This window comes from Anas acuta, chromosome 5 (genome assembly GCF_963932015.1).
Source record: "Anas acuta chromosome 5, bAnaAcu1.1, whole genome shotgun sequence".
Lineage (NCBI taxonomy): Eukaryota > Metazoa > Chordata > Aves > Anseriformes > Anatidae > Anas > Anas acuta.
Window position 1 is genome coordinate 16,749,918 of NC_088983.1, and position 13,369 is coordinate 16,763,286.

Here is a 13,369-nt window from a genome sequence, read left to right on the forward strand (position 1 = left end):
GAGGGAGCTGAACCATAGGATGGGGCATGCCCACAGCAGGTGGGATGGAACTAGATGATCTTTAAGGTTCCTTCAACTCAAGCCATTCTATGATCCTATGATTTGTTTCAAACATCTGGAGAAGTCAGCACTGCTCACAGTATTGCAATTTATGCAACAAACACGTTTTCCCTTAACAGTTTCATCATTTCGTTGTAAATAAATTCTCATTTCCAAGTGAAAATCCCCATCAAAAACTTCAAGGGTCATCTCTCTGATCCAACTTCAGCAACTTTGTGGTTTTTGTTGGCTTGGCTTTGAGTGTGCCACCAAGTATGTGTCCACACATGATCACATTGATACATCCACATATGTAGAGGAAAACGTAATAGGAATGGGAAAGAATAGAATTAACTGGCTGTTCATCAATAGCAGAGAACAACTGAATATTCAAGAATAATTGCGTCTTTCCAAAGTGTCTTGTATCTCTTCTTTCTCATCTGTGAACAACTTTGACAGATAAACCAACAATGTCATAAGGTTACAGATGCAAACATCAGTAAACTAACTCACCAAATTCTTAACAGAAGTACAGAGAAGCCCTCGGACATCAAGACAATAGAGCTAAAGCTTTTGGATGCCCATACTTTCAGCAATGTTCTTCCATTCCTCTCAGAAAATGCATAAGCACAGCAGTAACCCTGACTCTATACGATAGCTGCCTCAGTATTATAACAAACATGTAACTGAGAGAAGGGAATGCTGCTCCAAAGTCCTCAATGCCTGGGACTGAAAGGATCCCAGAACTCATGCTGTCACTATTTGCAAGAAGGTACAGACTCTGCTGTCATCGCCTAGTTGATCAAAGAGTCATATTGCAAAAGAAAAAAAAAAAATCTGAACTTTAAATTAATTTGGCTAGTGCCATTGGCAAAATGTCTCATCTCCCACACACCACAAACCACAGAGAAGCAAGGAGAGAGAGAAAGGAAATATACACTGGAAAGACAGATGGGAAGATGAAAGTGTTGTGGACTAACATTGGTATTAAAATGCGTCATCTATCCCTGCTCTCAATCAATTATTATCCCCTGGCCAGAATAGATAACTTGAAGTAAAATGGGTTTCAGGGTTTCCATCTTACTTGCCTCATACCCCTCCACAAAATATGAACTCCTACTCTGAATACAGAGTTTATCACTAAACTAGCAAAGCATGATTAAATTCACAGAGGTAATGAGTACAAATTACTGTGCTCAGGTGTTATCTCAAACACTGTATGTTTCACTACCTATAGTATCAAGAAGAGTGCTTCTCTCATTACCATTGCAATATACACAGCATCAGCTAGAGAGGAGTAATAACCAAAAGAAAGAAAACTTGAGAAATCAGATTGTCAACACAAGTCTCAGAACAACCCCAAAACATACATACATCTGAATACTGACTCTTACTTTTGATAGATAAAGTCATCATATTATATCGCACGCACACACACACACAAAATCTCTCTACATAGAATAGTTGTGCTTTTATTATTTTTTTAAAGTTTCCCACTTTTATTACTATTTGTTTAAAGCTTCCACTTTTGTTTCCTGCAGCTTCATCATGATCGCCTCGCACAATACATCTCAAGAGCTTACAAGACGTCATAAAGTTTTCCCATCTTACCTGGCTCTGTACAGTTCTTTCCTTCATGTGTCCCATTAGGTGATGCCATTAATCTTCTATTCCTCCATGTCTCTGACAATACATGTCTGTCTGCAACAGCTGATTCTTGGCCTATATTAAATACAAAGAGGTTATTTTAGAGGTCTGCTGTCACCAGTCTTTTCCTTTATCACTTTAACTGGGCTGTATGCCCCTGCTGGCCAGGACCATGGACAGACCATCAGAAGGTGAAGGTGACAAAATGAAGGTGCCACAGCGGCACATGCCTACATGTGTATGCCAGGTGCTCCTAGCTACAGAGGGTAAAAGGGCCTGTGAAGGTGTGGTATCAGAGCCATCAGCATGTTCTGGCTATCAGAGTACCTGGCTGTGACCCACAACCCAAAAATAATTCTGCAGCAAGCAAATGCTGAAACCTGTACCCTTGAAACTCAACATTCGCAGATCCTACAGATGAAACCAGGCCAGCTATGCTGACATGAGCAATAATCTTAGTCATCTGCACTTGCATATATTACATCACTGACTTCTAAAACATAAAAATGCATATTCACAAGTTGCAGTTGTATTTTGCCTTAATCTGAATTAACGGGCCAGTCTTTTCAGTACAGTTGGGTGTACATGATAACATCAATCCCTGCATAATTTGTTGAGGAAGATGAAAAATAACAGCACTGCGAAGCCCCACAGGTCTTAAGAAAGAGAAACATCTTCAAAAGTCAGGGGAGCTTTTGCCTAAACTCATATTCCTGAAGCAGTCTCAATAGCACTTACTGAATACAGTGCATGAGGAGCACTTGTGATAACGCGGGGCATACAATTATAATAATCATAGGAAGAACAAATTTCTTTAATTAAATCACTTCCATTTCAACCTGAGCTATTTCAAATGAACATATTCTAATAACAAGAAATCTTCCATGCCTGATCTTACAACTTATGCTCAGTCAGCATGGAATGCTTGTGGTTTGCTACAGTGACTGTTACAAAAAAATTTAGCTTGGGAAAGTTAGTTTGGCTAGAGTATTTGCTAAAATAGTCTGCTGTCACAGTTCTAAGGAACACGAAGAACAGATGGTCAGTGTTTATGGATACAATATACTGTAAATTAGCCGGCTGAAAAGAAAAAAAACTGCCTGATGCAGCATACCATCAAAAATTAGGTTATCAGGGATTTAGCTGATAACCACAGAGATTAAAAACTTTCATTAGTCATGACATTTTTCACCCAAGCCCAAAAAAGGTCTGGAAAACCTTTATCTGGAACAAAAACCTCAAACCATCTAAACGTAACCATAACCCAGCTCGCTGCCTTCACAAACCAGTATATTTACAAAAATATATCACCACTGTGAGGGGAAAAAAAAAAAAAAAATCACAGGCATGACAAACCATTCTAAATAAAGCAGGAGTATATTCTGAAACCTCAGTTAAAAGATGCTGAAAGTTTTAAGATGAGCTATATGCTAATATAGTGTAAGGCATTAAATTCTTGTATGGATGGCTCGTTGTCATCCCAGATACATCTCAAACAGGTAATAATTTACGGGTAAGAGCATTACAAAATATGAGAAGTTCCACTAGATTTTTTTTTCCTAAAGGTCACAATTTGCCTTCAACTGTAATTTAAGCAGGTGGCCCATCCGAATGGTTGTATGAAACGCAGAGATGGGCTCTGGGCTTCGTTTGATTTTGATTAAACCCTCAAGGAAGGCTGGCGGTCCTACCTAGGGGCACAAGAGGTGTCCCAGCAACCTCAGGCTTCACAGCTGGGAGATGCAAAGCACGCTGCAGGAAAAGGGCCCGAAGTAGCTGGTTTATAGCCCAAACCGTGCCAGCAGGTGGAAAAACAAAACCAAAAGCCCACGAGCGGGAGCGATGCAGATGACAAACGCATCACTTCACCGTCATGGCACTCGCACAGCGGGTGCAACGGACTCTGTAAAACACGAAGTCGGCTCCGCTCCTTGCCTAAAACACCGAATTTCTGGTCAAACCCACGCTGCGATTTGGGGTGGGTGGGAGAGAGGCGATGGAGAGGCGGCAGCCGCGGCTGCTGGGGGCTCGGGGTCAGCGGGGCGAGGTGGCCACGGCAGGCGGGACCAGGAGAGACCGGGGAGGACCGGGCTCCGTGCAGAGCCGCCCCAAACCCCCCCAGAGCCCAATATCAGCCCCAGGCTCCCTCCGGAGGCAGCCGGGGCACCCCCGGCCGCACACTCCCGACCCCGCCGCCCGCTGCCCTGCGCGGAGCCTCCGGTGCCCGCTGCCGGGCCACTCACCCAGCCTGGAGAGCAGGCTGGACATGCACCAGGCGAAGAAGAGGATGGCGCAGATGAAGCCCAGCTGCTGCAGCAGCATCTCCCGCCTCCTGCGAACTTTCCTCAGCACGGGCAGCGCCGTCTTCGGCGGGGCGAGCGGCGGCTCCATGCGGGCTCGGGGCGGGCGGCGCGGGGCCGGCGGGGCACAGCGGGGCTCAGGGCTGCCGGCGGCCCGCGGGCGGCTCCATGGCGGGCGGCGGCGATGGGGAGAAGCCGCTGCCCGGCGCCTCGGCGAGGCAGGGAGCGGCAGGTGGCGAAGGGAGGGCGGGCGGCGGCGGCGGCTGAGGCGGGAGGCGGCGGCGAGGCGGCGCCCTCAGGGGCCGGGCCGAGCCCCGCGCCCCGCACGCCCCGCGGCCGCCGGGGGAGGAGGGAGCGGAGCGGCGGCCGCCCCGCTGCCGGCGCCGGGGGGAGGCGGCATCCAGGCGGACCCTGCCCGCCCGGACGGCTCGGAAGTTTCTCCCCTGCTGCCCTCGGAGAAGGAGCGGAGCGGGCAGCGGGCACCCGGCCCCTCAGCTCCCGCCCGCCCCTCTCCTCCCCGCCTCTCCCCGGCAACTTTCCGGGTGCTGCCCGGGCGCCCATGGCAACGCGCGTCCCCGGGGGGGTAATTAAGCGGCCAAATTAATTAATCCTGCCCCCTGCGGCGGAGCGCGGCTCTGGGGGGCTGCGGGCGGCAGTGCCCGCTCCCTGCCGTGCCCGCCTGACCTGGGCGGCCGGCACAACGAGCCCTGTGCGGAGCGGAGGTCGGTCCCAGGCTGTCCCGAACCAGGGTTTATTTTCTTCTTTTTTGTGGGGCTAAAATTCGGTATTTTCATTAATTCAGCGGTCCCCGCTACCCAGCGAGAACGTCTCAGAGGCTTTCTGGGAGCAGCGCAGGTTCTGCACCCCTCGGGGCACGCAGAAAAGCTGCGGGTGTCCACCCCGGGCACACCACCGGGACCCCGTCCGGGCTTCCCCGTGCGGCCTCTGCTTTACAGCGCACGGCGTTTCACGAGCATCCCCTGGATCTCACGCAATCTTCTTGGATCTCCCTCAGTGCTTCGTTTGGTGTCTGGCGTTATTTCTAATGCAGTTCTAATCAAAAATAATAAAAATACCCTACAACAGCAAACCTTGACACACAGGGTATCACTAATCCTCTGCGCTTCCCCTTCCTCCTGCTAATGTGTTTGTTTGTTTCTCTTTATGAGTTATTTCTGCCCCAGAGAAGCAGTCACAGAGTGCTGAGGGTGCTGTGGTGCAGACCTGATGTGAAGTTGCTCCAGACTCCTGCAGAAGGCTGCCCGGTTGTCTCAATGCAAAGGGATTGCTCAAGCAGGACAATCAAAGAGCAGCAGTTTCTAAGCCTTGTTGCTTGCCTGTGCGCACACAGGTACAGAAATCAGAGCCTTAACTGTCCAGGCTGAAAGGGCACCAAGGCTCTGATGGGCCTTTGACTTAGTGATTTACCTTGAAGGAGGAAGACAAGTGCGTGTTAGAAGAGTGGCACGAAGACACGCCGCGGTCTTCTTGTCTTTCATTCCCTTTACAGCTGCTGAGAGAGCAGAAGTAACAGCACACTGCTACGAGGAAGGCAGTAGAGAAGATTACAAGTCGGCTTGTGTCCTGTTATTTCTCTCTATGCCCACGTAGGAAATCTCACAGTTGAACTCGGAATAATGAAAGCCACCCCTGACCAGAGGAACCTACAGTCTAATTAGGCAGCAGAGCCATGGGGATCTGAATAAGGGCCCTTTAACACCTAATAGGCTATTCTCACTTAGGTTACCTTGTCTGCAACTGAAGATTTTTAGCTCAGGACCATTATTTGTAATAGACTTTTTTCATCAGAACCCTCTAGGCTCCACGGAAGTTTTTGGTTAGCCATGTCAGTAGAGATGCCACTGCATGGTTAGATGCCACTGCATGCCGTAATGCCTGAGAGGTAGTTCTTTGTGTGGCTTTTTATCACCTCTTTTCTAGTACTAAAGCCTCCCCTTCTACCTGAAATGGCAATGTGCACATCAGGCTGCCATCCACTTACTTGGTGGTTAATAAGAGTTGAGGTGCTGACAAGCATGTAGTCTTCTGCACAAGGATTATGTCTAGCAATATAAAGGTGGTGACACTGAAGGCATTGCTGAGGATCATTGTTTTTTCAGTATCCACATTTCAGAAACTTATTATCTGCTTCACTGATAAGGCAGATCAGGGCCATGGGCTTTGGAGAGGCTGTCCTGGTTGTTGCATCTCTTCCCACAGCTCACTGAGGTTGCCTATGATTTTTATGCTCAACGATTTTTTTCTCTTACTTGCTCTTTATACTGAGAACATTTCCTTTTGCTCCATATCAAAGCCACAACATTCCCAATCTGAAGAGTTACTGACATTAAGACACACAGTGATAAGTTTGCCTGGAATTGATGTAAATTTGGGTCTGGAGGCGAGGCTGTGACACCCAGATATTCCATATTTCTGTCTATAGGTTGTTGACCCAAAGAGCATGGTGTTGAAATATTGTTAGAGGTCCTAAGTTTCGCATGTGAGGGATTTTCATCAATTCTATCGGGTCCTATGAAAATCACATGGGTCAACTCAAAGCACATGGTCAGTTACAGGAATGCAAGTATAATATTGCCTTTTTGGACATAGGCTGTTTTTTCTTTTCTGGCTGTTAAAAAGTTGTCTGTTTTGGAGGTAAGAGCTAATGACTACAGGAACCCTGGGGCTATCCCTGTGAGGAACTGAAAGCAAGAAACGGAGAGAGAGAGAGAGACGGAGAAGAGACTTTTGGGAATCCTGCTACCTATGAAAGCAGTTCTCAAAGCAATTGTGTGTGTGTGTGTGTGTGTGTGTCTTTGTCTTCTCTCTCTGTACACAAATGAGGCAGATCAAAGTTCAGACTGTACTAATCTCCTAATCATACAGGCTTCTGATTAGCATTTTTAATCAGTCTGGTGATCACAGGGCAGCCTCAAAATTGCTCTTGAATGCTAAACTTTAAGAAGAGAATTTCCAAATTACTTTTATTTTGGTGTTTGCTCTGGAATGTATCAGGTAACTCTTTGCACAGGATGTCTGATAGACATGTGCTACAGAGTTCAGATCCAGTTACCTCTCCCCCATCAGCTGGCAGGACCCAAACCTTGAGAGTCTGTTGGAGCACATGGAGGTCATTACTGGAATGATATCCCAATGCTTTATTCTGATTTGAGACATCCATGTTACATACAAATGAAAGGTGATAATGTCAGAGGCAAAAAAGAAAATGTTTTGTGTATAAGGTGTCATTACATTCATTTATATTCATTTTTTAAATCTTAAATTGTCATTATCTCTTACTGCCACAAGAACAATTGTCTATAAATTCAGTGGGATCTTTCCATTAATGCTATTAAAAAAAAAAAAAAGTAGGATGCCCCCCATGGTTTTCTGAGTGATGCCTTTCCAGTGAGTGGTTTGGTAATATTCCAGATGCTCACTGTCTCCATTATAATTGGAATAAAATATTTTCCAGACCAGATCTAGGAATACTCCTGAAATAATTACATGTTGGAAATTAGAGGTATTTGGGAAATATAATCAAAACAAAGTGCAGAGGTAGAAAATATTAAATAGCATTTATCTGCTTAAAGCCAGACACAAGGAACTGTCTTTCTTGTCATTGTGCTTACCATTGTGATAATTTAACTTTCATGTATGTCCCATACTAAAATATCTCGCTAAGAGCACCGACTAATGCTAGCTTCAGCTATCACTGCCAAATTTGCTTGTTTTTCATCTCAAGCACAATTAGTATCACGAACTGAGTAACAGCCAAAAGGCTTTGAATTAGGGAAGTGTCTCACAGGAGATCCATGAAATCAGCTCATCTAAGGAGAAAATATTGATGCTGCTGAGAGTCAAAGGAGAAGTATAACGCTTGGATGAATTCTCTATGGCACCCCCTAAAAGGAGTAGGAAAAGCAGCAGCAGCACAGCAGGGTAGCTGGAAACTGAGATGCTATTAGTTTGCCATGAAGACTGTTGCAGCACAGAAAAGCTGAGACTGCACCAGCTGAGAAGCTCTGGGGACTGCAAGGTGATCATTTATGAGTGGCACCCGGCCAGCCCTAGGAGCCTGGGCAAGGCCAGTTTTCCAACTGATACAGCCAAAATCCCAGTATCATCCCAGTATTCCCAAGGTCAGGAGATGGTATCAAAGAAAAGCCAACATAATTTCCTCAAAAACAGGCTGAAAATCTCCTGAAAGCCATAAAAATGAAGCTGGGAGGAAAAGGAGTTGGTGAGAGAGAAGACTGGTCCTGCTCTTGTTGTTTGTTTGAGGTGTTTCATACAAGGGACACACTGAGAACACCTTAGCTTGGTGCTGTCAGTAACCACCTTCCTGTCAAAAAGGCAGCAATCCTGTGTTTGTTTAGGACCTGGTCCTCAGAAAAGGAGCACACACTAGTATGACTTGACAAAACAAAAGTGAACATTAGCACATCCATATTTAAATGTTGAACTTTATCTCAGGCAGGAATATCCAGTTAGCTCCTTAAGCACTGGTGAAAGGTCCTTTGGTGAACCGTACCTAAAGGTTACAAAGCAGATCCAATGTTGGGAGTCTCTGCAATGGGTAAGTCCTGAGCTGGGGCTATTTCTGGATTTATACAGGGACTCCAACTGTGGTACCCATCAGCAGACTCATCCCTGTGCTAACAGCCTCAACATCTCTCTACTCATTCTCAGATTGTTCTCTCCCATCCATTTTCCCTATGCAGTTCCCACTGTGTTACCATGTTGTACTTTTGCAGGCTTCAAAAGCAGAAGTTTTTCTTAATACAGAGTTATTTCTGTAGTTTTACTTGGGCCTTTGTTTTACTTCCACTTATACATCACTTAACCTTGAACCGGAATTTAAAAGCTACAAAGAAGACAATCTCACATCATAATAAGGAACCACATCTTCCTCTAGCTCACCCGAATCCTCCCTTGTCATTTTATAACTTGGAGTCTTCCTACTGCTGATTTCTTTAATAATCCCGGGTAATGCTGCTTTCTATTTCTGATGAGCATCAGCGGCTACACCCCACACTCAGCACTCAGCGAGCTGCCATATTCTTACCCAGGCCTTACCTGGGAGTTTCAGTGGCAGAAAAGGGATTCTCCCACAGCATGCAGGGGTGAGACGAGCAAGAGTTCCTCGTACCCTACTTGCCACAGACAACCTCAAACAAGCCCAGGAAGGAGACCTGTGCTACGTATAATCTTGCTATACAAGAAGAATAAAATGTACCAGCCAGATCTAGGCTCTTAATGTGATCTACTTTAAGCTACAACAGAATAAGATCACTTGACTCTTGATGTCCCACATATGCTGTTAACACATTTAATTTACGTGTGTTGGCTCTATTCATACCTCTAAACCCACCAAAATGTCTCACAAGTAGAAAAGATTTTTGTTTCTCTGCTTGCCTCCTCAGATCCAACACTGAACTTGGCAAAGACGCCAAGAGGTGTAGCAATAGAGGCTGGGCACATGAGCAGGGTGAGGATGTCAGCTGCCAGCCACACCACACCCCGGGAAAAGGCAGATCCTAGCATTTACATGCAGGAGAATGAGAGACATTTGCATATTGGTAGGACTCAATCTGTTGCTCTTCTGCCCATAAGGTTTTGATCAATATCTGGCTTAAAAGCAGGGTTTGTTGGAAAAAACAAAAAACAAAAAACAACAGTATTTTTCTCCTTAAATCCGTACCATCCGAGCCCTCCAAATTCATCACAGCATCTACATTTAACGCCCACTGGATTTCTCAGGGATATAGGCATCTGCTTAAACGCTTGCCAGATTTGGAGAACTCATGCGCATGCATAAAGCCATATCAAACTGGGGGTTACATTACAGGGACTTTGTTACACAGCATATCCTCCCCTGCACACACACCATTTCTGTCTTTCTCAGTTTCTCAGGCTTGCTTACCTCCACTAAATCCAAGCCTCAACTGATTTTACTGGCTTTACATTTTGCCAGACATTTTCTGTTCCTCTTTGCCCTCGGAGTCACTTTCTCTTCTGCCTGTTTCTCTGCTTCCCTGACTCTTTTTCTCTGTTTGCTCCACATGACCTTGGGCCTCACCTCTTGACCTTCTAGGCACCGTGTAAATCTTTTCATTTGTTCCACTCTCTGTAAACAGCACTTGCTCCTCTTCAAGTCTCCCCTTAAATCTACACGTGGGTTAGAGCCTATTATTGACTCTAAACCTTATTCCCAGAGGCCTGAGGAAATCTGAGCGTGCCTGACGGTAACTGTGAGGAATCTAGTTAGGTGGCATCATGCTGAATGTGAGTGATTCCGGCTGGTCAAACTCTGCGGGCTGGCTGCAGCACTCTCTTCCATCACTGTACAACACCTTTATTTGCTCTCCATAATCGGGTTCCTCTCCCATATAAAACAAACGAAATTCACTTCCATAAAACGTTCACCTTTTGTCTTCTTTCTGGAATTTTTTTCTATGCTTGTGAAATACAGTGAAATACAAAACAAATACTGAGGAAACACCTTCCCACACCCTGCTTTTCGGCAGCTTTCATACCCGCCGGGATCTGTTTCCAGCCCCTTTGCTAGTCCCTCAGAACGAGAAGGGTCATTAACTAAGCAAAAATTGATTCATGGCAATGAGAAAAAAAAAATCAGCTATGTGTTTTTAGCCCAAACCACAGACTGCTCTGATCTTATGAATACACAGGAGGAAGCTGTGGAGAATTCTCACACAAAAAAGCCTCAGTTGATGTCAGTGCTTGAAAGCCTGGAGGCTGAAGAGGTTTGGTGCCAGTCCTGTTGGGGAAGCTGAGAAAGATTCAACAGGGCAGCTCCTTTCCCTCATTAGACTGGTACATCAAAATCATTAAGAAAAGTAGGCATGCATCCTCAGTAAAATAAATAAATGCAGACTTCTAACTCTATAAAAGCAAGTGCTGAATGTATGTCCTGGCAACTGATGTCCTTGAAACCACAACATTGAAAAGGTGAGAACTGCCTGTGTTTGGAGGCTTGGGGAACATATGCTTGGAGGAACCCTGACGGGTCAGCCTGTTCACTCCCTTTTGCTGAGGCAATAGCAACTCTCCCTAATGTTGAGTGGGCTTGCTCTGAAACTTAATTTCCATCTTGATACTGAAACTGCTGTTTGACTGCCTATCAAAGCTTTTAAAATAAAATGATGGTGAATAACATTAAGAAAATTTACACCTCCTACTTTGGCTGGCATCTTTTTTTAACTGTTAGTGAGCAGAGCTCAGAGTGCTGGGAATTTTCCCCCACATCTGACCACAGATTTTCAAAAAGGAAAATTTATTCTATTGAAAATCTATTATGTTAAAGCTAAGAGGAAATGTAGCTGTCAGTCAGAAGGGGGAGAATATTATTGCCATTTATTTCTATAAAGCTAGTAGAAATCATGCTCCCTTATAGATGAGTAGGAAGAAAACAACCTTGCCCTGGGAAGACAAATTCAGTGTATAAAATCATGTAAAACGATAGTCTGGAGGGAATGGCAATCAGAGGAATCAAGTGAGCAGCTACAGTGTTCAATGGAGTGTTTTGTATGAGGAATTCAGGTCATTTATTTCATTGCTGCTTCATGTTGTCTTCTGTGGAAGGGACAAGAAAGGAGGGTTAATTTGCTCCCCATTACGATCAGACAGGAGAGGGGAGAACAGAGAAGGCTGGTTCAGAAGGCTGGTGATGTGAAAGGTGTTTGTCTAAGGAGGCATTTAAGGGAAGGAAGGAAGAGCTGTGGTACAACAAGAGAGGGGAGAAGGTTCTGAGCAAATGTGTTAGGCACGTCCCTCCGGGGCACCAGACAAAAGAACCTCAATCAAAGTAGATCGGATGCGCGAGTGAAACAAGCTGAAACGGGGACACGAGCAACACTACGTCCACTTTGAAGACCAAGTCTTACACTGCGAATTTGAAAAGGGTCGGTGTAGCAGGGGAGAGACAGATGTGGCTGCAGCACTTCGGGAAGAACGTCCTCCACGAGAGTCCCCTCTGAGCTTACGAAGCTGCAACGTCTGCAGCACAGCCTCCTCCAACCCAGATAACCGACGTTTGTTATAGTCAATGAAAAGTCACGGTCAGAGCGAACTTTGGCGTATTTTCAGGCATTGGCAGGACTGCTTTTTGCAATATTTCCATGTTAACAGACGTCACACTCAAATACTGAGACAATTAGTAATTATTACTGATTTTAACAAGAAATGTTAATCACTGGCAAATATATCCAAATACGACACTCCTGCAAATTCACTTCCTTGCCATTCTCAGTTCCTTGCAAAGGCTGGCAGCAGGCTATTTCAGCTGGCCTTGGGTGTAAATGTGCTCAGCTGCTGCTCAGCACCAGGACAGCCCATGCTGAGCCCGGCCCCTCCACGCTGGCTGCTCTTTTCGGCTTGTAGTAGGAGTACAGCATAGGAGTGCTACCCCCCCATCCGCTTTAATAGCAGCGATGGTGGGTGTCACCTACCTGTCACGCCTGACTCACCCCACCATCTTTTTTTGTTGTTTTCATTTAAATATTTAAGCACTCGGATATTCCAGCCACTCTGCAGTTCACCTCCTCGGAAAGGAGCAATGTTTCAGAGGTGTTACCATAGAAACAGTGGAGAGAGGAGGCAGCTGAACATGAAGGAAAGTCGTCCAACATTACATCCAGAGACGTGCTTTGGGGGAACTTGAAATTAAAAAATGTATAATTAATTGTGCTGCTGCTGAGCATGTGCTTTTACTTATTGCTTCCTTACAAGTGACAAGAGGCAACCTTTTTGCCTGTGACGGGGAAACAAGGTCGCCGTGTATGGAATTTTAAGTCTGTTGGGTCCTTTTTGGCATAGGAGAGAGCACCGCTCCTTGGAGATGGCCACCGGTGCTAGTCCTCTTATCAGCAAGGTCAGGGAACTGAAATGGTATTGTAAAGGGTCAGCAATGCTAGGTTCCTCAAACAAATCCATCCTACTGCTAGCAGCAGGCTATGAGCGTCGCTGAGTTGTGATTTGAGGTGCTCACAAAGTTTAATCAGGCTATGGGAAAAAGAAGATTAGCATTAGTGGAAGTAAAAGTGCCGCTAGATATGGCATGCCCCTTCCAATTATACAAATGAACACACAAAGCCACAATGCCCAATGCTCTGAAGTGGGTATTAAATCAACCCTGCAGGTAAATATAAAAGCATGCCATTGTCAGTCTGTCACCCTATGTCCTGAAGTACCACAATCACCTCTCTCGAGCATGGGAAGGAATAACTGGCTTTGCCAGTGCTCACATCATAAAATAATCTCTGCCATCTCTGGTGAGGTTGTGCAGCTTTACCGAACTACGTGTTGTCTGTAGAGAAGGTAACAAAGGAAAATCCAATGTTACAATTATGTGTTAAGCACGA

The 13,369-nt window shown here is 45.6% G+C and overlaps 1 protein-coding gene across 3 annotated transcripts in view; it reads right to left on the bottom strand.

Moving 5' to 3' along the window:
* Window positions 1–4,460, bottom strand: part of SLC24A4 (solute carrier family 24 member 4) — a 93,812-nt gene extending 89,352 nt beyond the window's left edge. The window contains exons 1-2 of one of the 3 annotated variants that reach the window (XM_068682913.1): window positions 3,930–4,460; window positions 1,651–1,761 (exon numbers count right to left, since the gene is read on the bottom strand). In XM_068682913.1, coding sequence (XP_068539014.1) covers window positions 1,651–1,761; window positions 3,930–4,077 — 259 coding nt within the window. In that variant the 5' untranslated portion in view covers window positions 4,078–4,460. The remainder of the gene's footprint in view (window positions 1–1,650; window positions 1,762–3,929) is intronic. The other 2 variants (XM_068682911.1, XM_068682912.1) reach the window with 2 other exon arrangements.
* Between the last annotated feature and the right edge of the window lie 8,909 nt (window positions 4,461–13,369).